Source organism: Mastacembelus armatus, chromosome 14, assembly GCF_900324485.2.
Source record: "Mastacembelus armatus chromosome 14, fMasArm1.2, whole genome shotgun sequence".
NCBI lineage: Eukaryota > Metazoa > Chordata > Actinopteri > Synbranchiformes > Mastacembelidae > Mastacembelus > Mastacembelus armatus.
Genome location: NC_046646.1, coordinates 4855688 through 4872003, shown reverse-complemented (window position 1 = coordinate 4872003; position 16316 = coordinate 4855688). Strand labels below are relative to the sequence as shown.

Sequence of the window (16316 nt, the reverse complement as noted above, 5' to 3'; positions counted from 1 at the left end):
CATATACTTTTCATATCTTTTTTCATATTGCACCATGAGAGAACGGGACACAGAGAAAGATCAACAGAGACTCCATTTCCTAATTAAAACGAGATATGTGCAAACATGACTAAGGACTTTATTAACCAAATCAATTCTTCCCTGTAATATCCACAAATAAAAGTGATTTCTCTTTTTATATATATGCATTTATAGTAATAAGAATAATAAATCTTCACATTGGATCATTTCATAGTGTGACAAAATGCTCGACTGGGCTGTCCAGCCATGATCGTAATCCTTATTGTCTTTTAAATGGCCAGTCCCCATGCATCCATAGGAAATAGTTTTTTTTTTTCCTCAAAAAAGTAACAATTGGAGAGCAGCTGAAAAGTTTGGACTGTTGTCAATTGCATTCATTCCAATATTTTGCCCAAGTTTCAGTGTTTCAGGATATTCCATAGGAAAAAATGACTTCAAACCGTCATCTTCCACTCCAGAAAAAAAGATGTCCGTGATCTGGAAAACGCTGTAGTAATGGTGATAATAGATCATTTGGTAATCAATAATTAATGGTCATTAAATGCTGACAACTAACAATTAATAATCACTGATTAATTCTAAAGAATTAACAAGAATCAAGAATAAATAATGCTCCCTTGTTACTCAATTAGTTTGGCAAACCTCTGGTTGGAGTCATTCTGTGAGTGAATTTTTTTCTCATGAAAAAAAAAGAGAAAATAAAGAAATCGCTAAAATAAATATAAGGAGATTAGTAAAAGTGACCCCACCCTTGGAGGGAGGTGACGTATATACAGAACTGCGTGGTGAAAGTCAGTTTACTGCACTTGAGTGTTAAGTCCAGTGTTAGAGTGAGTTCAAGTCCTGCCCTAGGTGCCCCTGCTGTTATACCAGCGTGTAGGACTTTGCGTATGGGTTGCTGCTCTGTTTGAGATGTCCTCGCGAGTCCAGCAGGGATTCTTGGGAGGTGCTGAGCTTGGCGGCCTGTGCCAGCTCTGAGCCCTCTCTGTGGGGGAGTGTGGCTGCAGTGCCAGGCTGCCACTGGGCCACTGGGTCCCTGCTGGCCTGAGGTGCCTCTGTGGGCGTTGGGGGTGCCATTCGAGAAGGCCGCTTCAGAGAGCGACTTTTCTGGGGCTCCAGACATGCCTGACCCATGGCAGCTCTCTCCCCACTAGCTGTCCCCCTGGATGACCCCGAGCAGGTCATGCCTCGGTTCAACAGGAAGTCCATGCGCAGGTATGGAGGAAGATGAACCAGCTCGCCCCCTGAAGGACAGATTGGAGTTACACATGGGAGAAAACACATGACCAAAATCACCTGAGCTCTTCTCATTAGTTTATTTATGGTCAGTCTCAAATGTAATAAAAATATCTTTATTTTATTTGTGATATACTGACAGTAGATATTATTGTCCTGTATTAAGATGATTTTCCCTGATTTAAAGCTGTTAGCATTCTTATGAAACACTGTCTTACTTGTACAGTTTCAAAAGAGCAGACATACTTTCCCACCTTCTGTACTGAATTTTGTAAGATCATTACTTCCTCTTATGAATTTTTGTGGTTTGAAATAATAATTGTGTAACTGAGAAAACTCAGATCGAAATTTGATTTATTGGCTCCTAAGTAAGTCAAACTTAACCAAGACAATCATCAACTTGTCATCATTTTTAAATCCTTATTTGGATTTACCATCTGTATTAGAATTGGAGTTAATGGTTGTGATGACAGTATTTACTGATTAGTCTTATAAGCATTGTAATGAGGCTAGTTGCAAAAAAAGGTTAGCATGAAGCCTGCTTTTGCAGACACTGAACTGTGGTCTTTGGACAGCATGGCCTCACCCGGTCTGTGGGCCTTGGGTACAGCCATGTTCATGACACGGCTGACATCCTGAGGCTTGGGCGGGGAAGCAGTGAAGCGGCAGATGCCTGACTCAGATGGTGTGCTGGAGGTCAGGCTGTCAGTGTAATCGTTGGTGCCTGCTGTCATCTGCTCTGAGGAAGTGTCAGAGATGAAGCATTCGGTGATGGTGAATTTGGCGTGGCGCAGCTGCTCCTCCATCTTGGCGTGTTCATAGGCTCTGGCTAGCTCCTCATAGGTGGAGGAGGCACTCTCTGTTGATACCATACTGCTTCGTGCTCGGTCTGGTCACAGACCACAGTTAGAGCAGGTTAGTGGCAGAATTATAGGAATGTAACTTTGTTAAAGTTGTAATGCAGCTGATAGTGGTTTGTTGTTAGAGATGAAAGGTAGTATATTTCTGTTATAGTGCAGCTGTATCCAGATTTGCTGTTTACCTGTGTCCTGAGATGGGCTGACGCTGTAGCTGTCACTCTCCTTGTCAACAGAACCTGCGACTCTGGGAGTGGGCAGCCTCCAATCGGTGCTGAGAGTGTGGGAGGAGACAGGGGGATGTGGGCGGTTCAGGGTCCATTGGCTGGCATAGCGGTTGCGGGCAGCTGGACCAGCTTTGGCTGTGCGGCGGGCTGTGGGGTCTGACAGTGAAAGGGAGAATGCAGCGTGTTTACACAAGTCAAAGGAAGCAAAGTTTATGATGTGATTAATGTTGCAGTGGTAACAGAAACAGAACCCTTTCATGCAGCGTTAGTGACTGCTAAGTTTTCCAAAGCCTGCAAGTCAATTCTAGCCACAAATGTAGAATTTGCCTGAGAAAATGAAACATATGCAATGTCATAGCTTTGACACATATTAGCATGTGAGGAATATAGCAGGAATATAAACCATTGAAAAATTCTCATATCATACCTACCATTATTGAAAACGTCACAATATGTTTTTTATTCTAAATTATACATGAACAATGAATACAGTGAATCAGCAGTTCAGCGAATCAACTCAAGTGGAAATAATGATTGCGTGAATGTACAGATCTGATGCTGTAGCTCTGACTTCTGAACTAGCTGAACGCAGCAGGGAGCAGGGCTGGAGGTTAGAGCTAATGAAATGGCTTTATGAACACAAGAAGCAAGAGGCAGCAGAGGTTTCATTTGAGGGTTTGAGGCAGCATGCACTGCATATGTGTATGCCTTGAGTGTAGTGACGACTTTAGCTGACTGCCTGAACTAGCTGACAGATTTCACTATAGTCACCAAAGCATGAAGGAATGATTAAAAAACAAAAGGAAAAACTGCATGGAAAAGGAAGGAAAACAGAAAAACTCATGTACATTTTATGTGTTATGAAGTTTAAAAAAAACAGTCCGTACTGGACTTACTGGTTCCTGGTCTGGCATCAGATACATCAACCAGTGGGCCAGTGGCCTGGGACAAGGACTGGTAGTGAACAGTGTGGGTGACTGTGGATGACTTCTGTTTTTGGGTCTCCCCGAAGTCATTATCAGTCAGTAGCACAGTGGACCTGTCATCTGTGGTACAGGAGCAAAATATACACATTACTCTATGATAAAAAAAAATGCAGCTTCCTGTATGGTAGCAGAACAAAAATGTTGATGATGTCCTTACCAACAGTCTCCATGGTGTCTCTCTCCTCAATCAGAAGCTGGGCTCTGGGGATGTCAATGTGCATGCGGAGCGTCTGTTGCTGTTTGTTAATTGGCTCTGCTGGACGAGTGTTTTTGCTGGGCAAAACAATGAAAAATGTATAAGTTATCAGAAAATCTTACAATAATTAACTCTGTTCAGATGACAGTGCTGTATTCATAATGGCTAAGCAGTGATGTGGCTGTGCATTCTTACCTCATGAGCATCTCAGCCAGACTTTTTGCATCTAGGAAACAAACAGACAAAAACAGACAATTTGATATGAGACACCAGATGGAAACATCTATTCATATGTGAGATATTCACAAGTTAAGCCCATCTCACCTCTGAGCCTCTTGAGCCTCTGTTCCCTCCTCCTCCTCCTCAGCACCAGCAACCCAATGAAGATTACAATGATGCCTACCAGCACGCAAGAAATGGTCACCATCATCTTCAAACCTTCACCACTTGCAGGGTTGTTTTCACTCACATTAGGTGCCTTCACCAAGGGTGCGATGGTGCCTGTGGAGAAATCATACATTACGTTAAGAGGCTGGTGCTCGGCTAGGCGGGCTGTAAGTTAGCTGTCAGTGCTGTACTAGTCCTCAAAAATCCTTGAATTACAAATGCTGAATAACATATTTTGTCAAGGCTGATGAAGACCATTAGGTGCTCAAAGCTTAAGACTTTAACACATATTTCAAACAATCACATACTATACAGTGTTTCACCACAAGTTGCTGTGCTTTATTAATATAGCAATTGTCCTTCAGCGTCTGCAGTATCACCTGGTTCTCATTCTGCCATGCAGTACTTAACAAGAATTAACTCATCCTTCATACTGTAGCTAAATGCTCAGCCTGAATTTTCTTGAGCAGGTCCAGGATGTAAGCGAAGGATGTAACAAGGTGGCCGGTCTCTGGGTGCAATATGAGCCGGCAGTTCTACCATCCTTCACCTCAAAGGAGATTGGGAAATGATTTAACTGAAGCAGTGGCATTCAGTAGGCTTGCGATGGTGGTGTCATAAGCAGCAGCACACGAACTGACCACAGCCACTGGAATCAGCATGAAATGTGTTTTTAATTGCCCAATTCATCAAGGGAGCCTCATTCTCCCCAAGGCTCAAGTTCTGCCATTAACAGAAAAAGTGATTCATCCTCTTTGTCTCAAACTACCACTTAGTAGCTACTGAAACTTAGGCGTTTTATCTACTCTCTACTTGCACAAGAGTCTGTGACAGTGTTCACATTATACTACCTCTGGAGAGGCTGGTGAATCATACAGGTACAGTTCCCTGCCAGTTTCAATGGGTTGTGACAGATATTTCAGTGGCTTTGTTCCCTAGAAAGAAATGAGTGGGCAATGGTATCATCCCCTGCTGTTGTATTAACTCACTGCCATCATAGCTGAGTGTTGAAAACTTGACTCTCTTCTCAGCATAGCCGGCGCTGTTGTAGACCTTCATCTGCAGCTCGTACCAGGTGGCCTCTTGCAGGTCATAGAGGATGTAGCTCTTGGTGAGAGATGTGCGCTGTGCCGTGGTCCATGTGGGTGAGTCTACCGGCCGATACTCCAGGGTGAAAGAAGTGATAGGGCATCCACCGTTATTCCAGCCATTTAGGTTTAGCTTGACCCGAGTGGCATTGATGCTACTGAAGAGCTCCTGTTCCTTAGAGTACTGAGGTTCTGTTTTGGGAGGGGGAGGAAAGTCTCAATGTTTTAAGACAGTAAATAACCCTAAAGCTGTAAATCAAAGAAGTCCTTCTTTATGGTAAATGACAGTGTAGATAAATAACATACTTTTATTTTGCACTTACTGCAATTCAAAAAATTGTCTCTAAAATTAAAAAAAATGTACCTTTTCCATGAGTTTTGGCTTCAATTATCTCACTGATGCGTCCAGGCCCCACTGCATTCTGGGCAGTGAGGGTAAATTTATACCAGGTGCCACACTTGAGGTTTTCCAGCCGATATGAGCGCTCACTGGGACTGATGGGAAAGTTACCCCACTGCTCACTGTTATCCTCAGAGTACTGCAGAATGTAGCCTGGAGAAGAACACAGGTGGGAGATAATGGTGAATTATAATGGAATTTAAAACAGAAAAATAAAAAAATAATAACAAGATGTGTGTCTGACCTCTTATGGAGCTGCCTCCGTTGTCTCCTGGAATCCAGGACAGCGTAATAGAAGTAGTTGTTGTCTTGGTTACTGTGAGACGAGGCTGGTCTGGTGGAACTACAGGAATGGAAATACACAAAACTCTGAAATGACTGATTTTGATTAATAGGATCAGCTCTCAGGACAAAAAAAGTGAATCACACAGCATACCACAAAGAGCAACAAGTTGTGTAGATACATTAAAATAAACCCACATGTGCAAAGTAAACATCATCCTAGTGTGGACACCTAATTCTGAGAGCTGTCCTTTTTCTGCCTTGTATTTATTTACCTTGAACCTGCAGGTTGAGGACAATCTTATCAGATCCAAAGCTGTTACTGGCCACACATGTGTAGTTCCCAGAATCCTCTGCTTTCACTGTGCGGATAACAAGGCTGCCATTACCATGGACACTGCGTCTGCTGTCAATAACAACAGGTGCTGGGGTACCATTGCTGCAACACAGATGTTAGAAGATTTAGAAGATGACTGAGAATATGTTAAGTAAAATCAGCTTCATGTTTTCACTGTCAGAAGTTACTTTGAATTAACAGATAGAAAGGATTCAAATAATATTTAAACCACTATCAGAGACTTGGGTATCTGTACTAACATTTCCTTAAGCCACTTGATGGTTGGAGATGGATCACCCACTGCTTTGCAAGGCAGCACAATGTCCCTCATCCAGGGGGTGGTTACTGTCCTGTTAAAGGTCAGAATCCGAGCTGGAGCTAGAAAAAGACACACATTTCATGAGCTCGCAGAGCAGATGTATCCACAAATGCATGTTTTTTATTTGTTATCCTTTCTTCTACACTCTAATCCCTAACCTGACTGCACAAAGGCACAGAGTTAAGACACCACAAGGCCTATCATCATATGCAATCAGCTTATCAGCTATCAACAAACATGTTAATGCTGTTATTTACAATCAGCTGATGTTCCCCTGACTGTCTTTATATAAAGGTACTAAGAAAAAGCTAGAGTGCATTTGCACCCATTCTTATGGGTGAGGAGAGCAGGGGTAAAGGTGTGAGGTATTACCTCGAGAGATTTTGTCATCATTCTAACTTAAAGTCTGTATATGCATCCTGAAAAGCCTTCAGTATGCCCACCTACCACACTAACTAGGCACTAATTATCAAACTTTACCTACCCTCAGCCATGGGTTTGACCGTGATGATTTCGCTGGCATTTCCCCGACCTGCAGCAGTGACAGCAACCACCCAGATACTGTACTGCCGGTTCCTGCTCAGGTTAGGGATGCGGTAAAAGAACACATCTGGGGCTGCCTCGAACTCACTGCTCACCTGGGAGAGTAAAAATATACAAGAATGTCTTCATGTGCTGCTGCAGAGCAATCCATCATTTTCCATCATGCCTTAATGTCAAACATACACTGATCAGCCATAACATTATGACCACTGACAAAGAGAATGACACTGCTTGTCTTGTTTCTGTGGCACCTGCCACAATAAGTCATCAAAGTTGATGTGTTGAAAGCAGGAAAAACAGCCAAGTGTAAGCATGTGAGTGGCTCTGACAGGGGCCAAAGTGTGGTGGCTAGATGACTGGGTCAGAGCATCTCCCAAACTATAGATCTTTTGGGTATTCCCGGCCTGCAGTACTGACCAAAAGTTGTCTAAGGAGGGACCAGCAGTGAACAAACAGGGTAATGGGTGTCCAGAGCTCACTGATGACGAGGTTAACCTACTGTCAATTAAACTTTCAAATTTAATTTATATAATCATTTGTAATCATTTATAGAAATCCCCTGTCTTCATGATCGCAGTTTTCTCTCCGTTTGATAAACCCTTGAAATGTGTTTCTCTTCCTGACAGTAGAACTATGAAAGCACACAGATTCACAGAAGGTGCACAGTGAGTTGCAGAGTGACACAAGTGCCAACCCACTGCTGCATTGACTCCTGTGTACACAGTGTGAGGCAGGTGCTCAAATTGTTATGGCAGACTGATGTATGTCTGGGGATGTTCAACAAATCCCATGAAAGTATTGTCTATAAATCCATATTGCTCTGTGCTCCAGAGCTCCACTGTGGCCACAAACTGTTAATTGTTGCTTACACATCCAGGAGTTATATGCTTTATTTTTTGGTCAACCCTGTGTCTACTGTACACTGTCCTGTTGCAGCTTTAAAACTGATGTTGAACTTGTTAGCATACAATTGTTTATTTACACATCCAACAGGAGCAACATTAGCATTCATTTGAAGTCATGCTAGTCACCCTCCTGTTAGCTCTGTTTTTGGTCTCTACCAACTCCTAAGTAAAAATACCAGGGTTTTTGGCTGCTTATATATTGATTACAACTGCTTAAAATGACATTTAATCAATGATTATTAAAGGCCATAATAGACTGCATGTATTAGGAAAATACTTACAATAGCAAAAAGTCTTGAAGTTGAGCTGAGCTTATGTTAAAAATGTTCATTTTAAATTAATATTTCATTGCTTTACCGTGGGATGTGGGTTGGAGCAAAAAACTGTGTATTTTCTGATGATGCCATTCACTTTGACAGGAGGAAGCCAGGACACAAACACCACTGAGTTGGAGGCAGCTGCTGCCTTCACACCCGCTGGAGGACCAGGAACTAAAAGGAGAAGAAGATCTATGTGATACATTTCTCACATAAACCTAATATTATTACTTGGAAGATTTTTATGGTGCTTTTATGCAGACCCTAAAGCAAGATCACATGTGCACAAATGTCATATTCTGTGGGACTACCTGCTACATGTAAGAGTTACATTTATTCAGATGATAAGATTATTTAGGACTCTGCTGCTCATTGCCTCATTTTTACCACAGGGGTTCATTTATGGTTGTAAAATATTCTCATTTTAGTAAATCTGACATTTCCCCATTTAACGTAAAGAGCAGGCATAATGTTATGCCTAGGGGCTCTTAAACAGTGAGTTAAACTTACACTTCAAGTACACAACAGTTTGAATGAGACACATCCTCAGCTTGATAAATGCAGTCTGACAGTTGCCCCTGTGCCTTTTATTTGAAGAGTTGATTTCATTTTCTTACCATCCTCCTTGGTGCGTGTGTAGATCTGTTCACTGCGAACACCGTCTCCAGCTCTGGTGAAGGCCAGAACCTGGATGCTGTAGTTGGTGTACTTCTCCAGGCCATCAAGCTCCAGAGAGGGCTTAGAGGTTGTCACGTTCCGAATCTCTCCAAGCTCTGATGGATAGAAACCAGGAGAGGACAGTGGGGAGATAAAGTAAAATTTAGTGAGGACACGTCAGGTTAAAGGCCCCATCCAATGTGACTCTCTTATAAATAATCCAGTGACAGTGCAAACTGACACAGGCCCAAACATATTTTATACAACAGCTCACATACATAAAAGTAGATGTCTGGACCCAGGGTGTCATAGCACAGCCCTCGGTATAATGTCATACTCAATCAGAAAGTTTAAACACCCGTGGATCCAGGGTCCTCTGTAAGGAGAGGCCTTGACTGGCAAGCTACTACCTTCACTTCATAAAGTTTGACCATGTGCTTCTTTCACTGTCTTTATCTTCCTCCCCTATTTTGATTTCTCTTCAGTGAATCATTCAGACACAAAACGAAAACATACTTCTTAATCTGAAGGAATAAGACAATCAAAAGAACATTTTAGTAGTAATGAAAACCGATTAGTTGCAGCAATAAGCCTTTCACATTTGTAACATAAATGGTATTTCTGCAAATCAGTGGCTTTGCTTTGTGGCAAAGCATTCTGCATTTATGATCATTCTACTCACACTAATATAATTTAAATGAATGAAAAAGACATATGTGTGTGCTTTTACACAAACAAACCATTTATTGGCTAAAGCACTGATATTCCAGTTTGAGCATTTACCCACTGAGCTCCAGACTGTTACCATGCAAAATAGTCCTGGCTGTCACATCTGGAGTGTTCATGTTCTATAGGCAGGCCAACATGATGTGACAATGCAAGGGTCAAAGGTAATCATGCTGTCACAACCAATCCTACTGAAACAAACCTGGCATGTGACAGTGGCATGCCGCGCTGTCTCACTTCCCCAAACCACAAAGATTTATGGCAGAGATTAGACAGAATGCACCTGGGTGAGGTGCTAAGTTTACTCATTAGCATCAAATGCAAATATTATGTTATTACTTCATCATTAACAGACATCACGTCTCAGTTTGTCCTACTTGGGAATTATTGGTAATATCTGAATTGCTGGTCAGAAGTGCTGGGAGACTGCTGATCAGAAAACCAAAAGTACCATATTATTATTATTTAATTTGACAATGTCTGATGAAGACCTCTGTTTAAACAAAATGCTGCTCTGTTTAAATTATATTTATTGAAGGTATTGATTTTTTCAATTCCGTTTGAAAGGAAATCAAACATCTTTTAAATTTTCCTAGAATATTTTGTTGACAACTGTAGATTCTAGGGGACTGTGACATTTATATCTGCTTATGCAAAATGCTAATGTGAGCTGTCCTGCATACACATTGGACTTCTTTATGCACGAACCTGTGTTTAGGCCTAACAGTTCGAGAGAACTGAAGAGATATGAGTGTTTACCTCCGTCAGGCAGATTGGCCCAGTAGATGACCCTAAAGCCCAGCAGGTTGCCATTCAGAGCATCTTTGGGAGGGGTCAGCCAGGACAGAGAGATAATCTCTGGAGACGTGGCTATGGCCTGGACATTCTCTGGGGGACGACTTGGTACTGAAAGGGAAAAATCAGGAGAGAGACCATGACTCTCAGTAGGTGCTGTAGGACTGAAAACACTTGGCAGTACCGTCTGAGCTCCACTAGGCTGTGATATATCCTAAAAAGTCTCTTTAGAATAAAACTCAGCTGTCTGCTTCTCAGAGAACAGTAGATTCTCTGCTGTGTTATATTTAGGAACAGACACAGATAAAAAGAAAATCAAAATAAATATATTATTTTCAGACTTTTCATATTATTTTATCAGATATTTGGTTTAAGTAATTTGTTTATTGTAATTATGTTATCCAGAATATTCTGCTTTTAATGTTGACCTCTTGAGTTTACTGGTCTTAAGAACCTATTCTAGCCACCACTCTCTCCTGTCTCACCGTCCTCCAGTGTGGTAGCAGCCACCTCGGTGGATGAGGGCCCCGTCCCAGCACTGTTGCTGGCTTGCACCACGACTCCGTACTGGGTGAACTTCTTCAGGTTGTCCAGTATCAAACTTTCTGCATTGTCCCCTGTGGTTTCCACACTGATCACACTGAACTGGTAGTTTCCACCGGAGCTGTACTCCCTGTAACCCACCTGATAGCCTCGGATGGCTCCATTCTGGAGGTGCTTCTTGGGTGGCTGGCAGGGGAATTACAGGGTTTTTTTGAGACAGTGAACATGGATGTCCTTGTTTTATATTCTTTATAAGACATGTTTAAGCACTTATGGCAATAATTGCTGGTACTGACTATATTACATGAATAAATAAGCTTTACACACCTGCTTGTATTACATATACTCTTGAATTTCCCTTTGGGGATTAATAAAGTTTGTTTCATCTCATCCCACTGGTAAAAACTGTAGCATACAGAAGTGTTTGGGGGGAAACATGGGACCACATACTGTATATATTGTTGTGTGAATACAAATAATTTACAGACAATGCCCAAGGAAAAGCAAAATTATCACTTATAATACAGCATGGTAATACTGTTACATTATAATCCTGTCCAAAACAGCTTTTTCGTCAGTTAGGCAACAGCTTATTCATCATTTTAGGTATCAGAGTTGGTACCTAAAATGAAGCACCACATACTTTACAGCAGCCAATGCAATATTCTCCTTTAGCTGTAGAGAGGGGGCTGAGGGAAAATGTGCACCTGTTTCTGTTCAGCATCACTTACTACCATATTGAAATAAAGTGGCTGGGGAGTATAATTAGCTCTGCATATGATGGACAATTTGTAAAAATGTCTTAATTCAATAAATGAGAAGACTGACAAATCACACAAATACTGTAGCTGCTCACACACACACATGCACACATACACATACACACACGCACACACACACGCGCACGCATGCACACACACACACAGACAGACAGACACACACACACACACAATACTTGTAACACCCATATTTACTCAGTAACCCTGAACTGAGTGACCATGCCGTTTGACTGCAATATCCAGCTTTACATTCATAAAGTAAACTAAAGTCACACCTGGGAGTTTTATCAGCACAAGGTCAGTCTTCTACAGTTTGCCACTGAGCAGCAGCAGGTCAAACTCATATAGACTCACTCATATAGAGGAGACAACATTACTGATTTTTTTGCTGCTTTGAAATAGCCATCCTTAGTCACAAACCAAACCTCAGTGCTGTCAACTCTGAGTGGACACAGCTACACACTCAATTCAAACATTTTTTAACCTGTGGGGTTGGAGTAACTTACCCTCCAAGTCACTCGGATGCTCTGAGAGGAGAGGGCTTCAAGCTGTACTTCCTGGGGGGGTCCATCTGGAGCTGAGAACAGATCAGCAATACATACAGCTGATAAAACTTTACATATCCAACAGCAAAGATTAGAATGAGTGTCCCTGGATGTAGCTCTTTTAACAAAATCGTTAAAAATTTTCATTAAAAATGAAAATGATGGTTGTCTTTATGAAGGACTGCTGACGATGAGGAGAAGAGCTCTGTGGGGGGTGGCAGAGGGTCTAGATGAAGGCATAGAGGGGTAATTTGCAAAAGGGGTCCAGCCTCAGTCTATTGACCATAGTGTGACATTTACTACTGAGGCCACTAATTGAAAAGTTCTGCTTTTAGTGTGTGGTCAGCGGGTGTTCAATAATGCAACAGAGCCAATGGAGCTGATGTCAGTATGCTGTTACTGAATTGACTCAGTGTGCTCTTTACCTCTTTCACTCAACACCTGCACTCACTGTCCTCTTTCTCCCTCACTTTGAATTTCCCTGATTTGTTGGTTGCATATTTGTGTTCTTCAAAATAAGTGTTACAAACAAGTGTAACATTTTGTGTATTTTTTTTTTTTTTGTGCTGTACAGAACAGACTTCAGAAAATATTCCAGTCTATTCAGTTTTTGCACATGGATTATTAGTATTATTTGTACATTTCATTTTAAAATAATACATTTCACAGATTTTGTGAATGTGAAAGTTTTGCTAATTTAATATAAATCAAAAACCTAAATTTCTCATTTTGAAAAATATTCAGATCCTTTGCTATTGCACTCCAAACTGGGGTTAAATGCATCCTGTTTGCTTTAATTCTCCCTGAGCAGTGTCTACAACCTGACTGGGATCCAACTGAGGTAAACTGAACTGAAGTGGACATAGTTTAGAAAGGCACATTGTGTATAAAATGTCCCCCTATTCATGCTGCACGTCAGGATAGAAACGGCCGTTCTAAATTAAATCAGCAAAAGGTGAAGGGATCTGAAGATTTTCTGAAGCCACCGGATGCAGCTGCAGGGACAGTTGGTTCACTCTTACCTGCTTCATCAGTGGTAATGGTGAGCTCGTTGCTGGCCTCACTCTTGCCGATCAGGTTCTTGGCGAACATGCGGATGTTGTACGTGGAAGAAGGGTGCAGGTCGATGATGGTGGCCTGGTTGAGCTGAGGTGAAACATCTTTGGTCTTCTGAGCAGTATCCCAGGAGGCTTTGAAGGAGACAGTATGAGGTGCTGAAGTCACATGACAGGTCACACATGCATTAGGACAGGCTATACTGTATTAAATGATAGTGCTGAGATAAAGGAAATGCAGACATCATGTATTAAAACACTGGATGCTCTACAAGCTTACAGATTTTAATTTACATTATTGGAAATAATTTGTGTTCGGTATGATCATATGATCTAATCAGGGATCTCTTTTGGGTCCCAGGGATCTGCTGGAGCCTATCCCAGCTCTCTGTGGGTGGAAGGCAGGGGTACACCCTGGACAGGTCACCAGTCCATCACAGGGCCACATAGAGACAAACAACCTCACACACTCACACTCACTCCTATGGGCAATTTAGAGTCACCAATCAACCTGACATACATGTTTTTGGACTGTGGGAGGAAACCAGAGTACCTGGAGAAAACCCACACAAGCACAGGGAGAACATGCAAACCACACAGGAAGTGGGTTGCAAAACCATGAACCTTCTTCTTGTGAGGCAACAGTGCTGACCACCAATCACCATGCTCCCCCTAATTACAATTATAAATGCATTTTCTTGTACCTGATTTGTTCTTGCTTTCAATATCGAAGCCTGTGATTGGGCTGTTGCCATCAAAACCCATAGTCCAACGCAAGGCAATGGTTCGGTCCTTCACTTCTCTGATTTCCACCTCTGGAGGGTCTGGGGGCTCTACAAGGCACAAAGTTGACAAGGGCGGTGTTATTTCATTCATGTTGTTATTATCTGCAATTTAAGTGAGGGTTGAAAAGTTCAGTTTAGGTGGTGCAGTCATACCTTGTACAGTGAGCTGTATGATTCCTCGGTCTTCACCAAATGAATTGATGGCATGGCAGGAAAAGAAGCCAGAGTCCTCCCTCACTGTGGGCATGATCTGATGGATAAGATGAGGTTGAAAATGTAAAAGATGATACTTGGATATTTATACTTGTATATCCATTGCTGTTAAAATATATCGATGTTGCCAATAATACTGGACATATTTACATTTTCAAAAAGATTGTCTTAGCATGGCTGTGTCGGCTGAGAAGGAAAATCTCTGTCACATCATAAATCAATCCCAGCCTTTTTGGCTTGTGATCCTCTGAATGTGTCTACCTGTGATTGTCATTACATGGTTATACTGTAGACAAGTGATGTGAACCGCTCAACCAAAGAGTGATATATTCTTCTCAGTCTGTTTCATATGAAGGATTTTTAGCAGCCTGGGGAAGTGAAAGTACACTGTATTTCAGAAAAGATAAAAGTACTCGTGTACCATAAAAAGATTTTCTGCTTTTTCTGTCATTACCTAACTAATTGCAGATCCCTCAAATTCACCTTGTTTCCCATGGACCCTCATGTAGGAAATTAGATCACATAACTCCAGTGTGTTGTGGCCTTTTATTTAAAATAAATACCAGAAACACAATACTATTTCCCCAACTCAAATTTTACACTTCACACTAGCACAGCCTCCTACCTGCAGGGTGGAGATGACTTCATCGCCCACCTCCTTGACAGAAACCACATAGCGGCTGGTCTCTGGGTTGATGATGCGTTCCTCCTTCTCCCAGCGCACCATGATGGGCTTCTCACCATGGGCCGTGCAGCTCATTTTTTTCTCCTCACCCTGCGTGGCCAGTGTGGTATTGGGGTAAGATGTGATCATGGCAGGGACTGTGTGTGTGTGAAAACAAAGTGGAAAGAAAGAAGAAAAGAAGTTTTCTAGTTAGTTTCATTTTACAGATGAACCATATGCTGCTACAGCTTCAGCAAAGGGAAATGATATAGAAAATTATATATCAAGATAACTACTGATTAATCACATATGTCAGGCGTTACTCAAAAATCCTTTATTTGTCACATATAAAATTTAAATGGAATATTTTGACATGTTTTAAAAGGACTGAAAGCAGTATTATTATGGATTATGCACAAAAAGTACTGTGAGTATTGTTAACAAAACTGTGACTGAATATAGAGCATCGCTTTAATGTAGGAGGAAAAAACAGCCTTGGTCTCTTGTATCTGAGGGTCCTAAATGGTACAGTGATGCTCTAACAACACTCTGAAGACACCACACTTAAAACACACTAACGACATACATGCCTCATTACACCCACAGCAGAGTGTATAACAACCCCCAGCTCCCAGATGCAACACCCTCCCTCTCCCCCACCTCCACACAAACCTGCTCTTGCTTCTTGTCCCTGGCCACATACACACACACACAAAGCATGACTCCAGTGATGTGATGAGGAGCGTCAGGCAAGAGGTTGCAAACATTTAAGCCTCATTTCTTATTCACTCTGCAGCCATTTGGGGCTCGGATGAAGAAAAAAATGCTGATTTATTTTGCATGACGACTCTGAATTTTTTGTGAGACACTTTCGTGAGACACTTTTGGAAAACTGAGACCAAAAGATTACTTCTCTGGCTGTATCTAAACATTTGCATTTTAGAGCACAGTTACTTTCATTTTGCTGTGTAAGTGGCTCAAAGGTGATGCAGGGTGATGTTGCTGACGCTCACACTGACAGAGTGGGATACTGCGCTGGGTGACAATATAAGAGGATGGTGAAAGGTGGGAAGTGTCTATATTATAAATTTTAAAGACATTTCATAATCTGGAAAGGAAACATTTGACATTAGAACATGTCAAATTTTTTGTTTTATAGTTCATATATCTTTTGTATATTACAGCTCAGCAGATAGTATTTATTGACATACTGAAACACTGGTTTGAGGGAGGATTATATCTAAAGTAATTGCTAAAATTTCAGAAGTAATGCAATGCAACAATAATCACAAAATATTCCTGGAAATATTACTGGTGATTAGACTAAAATATTTTCTAAAATAAAACAAAACAAAATAATGAGTATCTGTGTGCAGAATACCATTTTGAGCATATTTCTATTAAAGTGAGGACATTTTTCTGGTCCTCACGTTTTACAGATGGGAAAAAAATG

General features: G+C 41.5%; 1 protein-coding gene across 3 annotated transcripts in view; it reads right to left on the bottom strand.

Moving 5' to 3' along the window:
• Positions 1-885: 885 nt before the first annotated feature.
• dscama (Down syndrome cell adhesion molecule a) overlaps positions 886-16316 on the bottom strand; it is a 73829-nt gene continuing 58398 nt past the window's right edge. The window contains exons 14-35 of one of the 3 annotated variants that reach the window (XM_026328335.1): positions 14825-15021; positions 14140-14236; positions 13906-14034; positions 13169-13336; positions 12108-12178; positions 10765-11008; positions 10244-10390; positions 8719-8874; positions 8142-8275; positions 6821-6974; positions 6278-6395; positions 5956-6119; positions 5643-5741; positions 5363-5551; positions 4900-5190; positions 3848-4024; positions 3719-3749; positions 3485-3600; positions 3229-3387; positions 2300-2497; positions 1844-2146; positions 886-1265 (exon numbers count right to left, since the gene is read on the bottom strand). In XM_026328335.1, coding sequence (XP_026184120.1) covers positions 886-1265; positions 1844-2146; positions 2300-2497; positions 3229-3387; positions 3485-3600; positions 3719-3749; positions 3848-4024; positions 4900-5190; positions 5363-5551; positions 5643-5741; positions 5956-6119; positions 6278-6395; positions 6821-6974; positions 8142-8275; positions 8719-8874; positions 10244-10390; positions 10765-11008; positions 12108-12178; positions 13169-13336; positions 13906-14034; positions 14140-14236; positions 14825-15021 — 3722 coding nt within the window. Of the gene's footprint in view, positions 1266-1816; positions 2147-2299; positions 2498-3228; positions 3388-3484; positions 3601-3718; positions 3750-3847; positions 4025-4899; positions 5191-5362; positions 5552-5642; positions 5742-5955; positions 6120-6277; positions 6396-6820; positions 6975-8141; positions 8276-8718; positions 8875-10243; positions 10391-10764; positions 11009-12107; positions 12179-13168; positions 13337-13905; positions 14035-14139; positions 14237-14824; positions 15022-16316 lie in introns of all 3 variants that reach the window. The other 2 variants (XM_033325545.1, XM_033325544.1) reach the window with 2 other exon arrangements.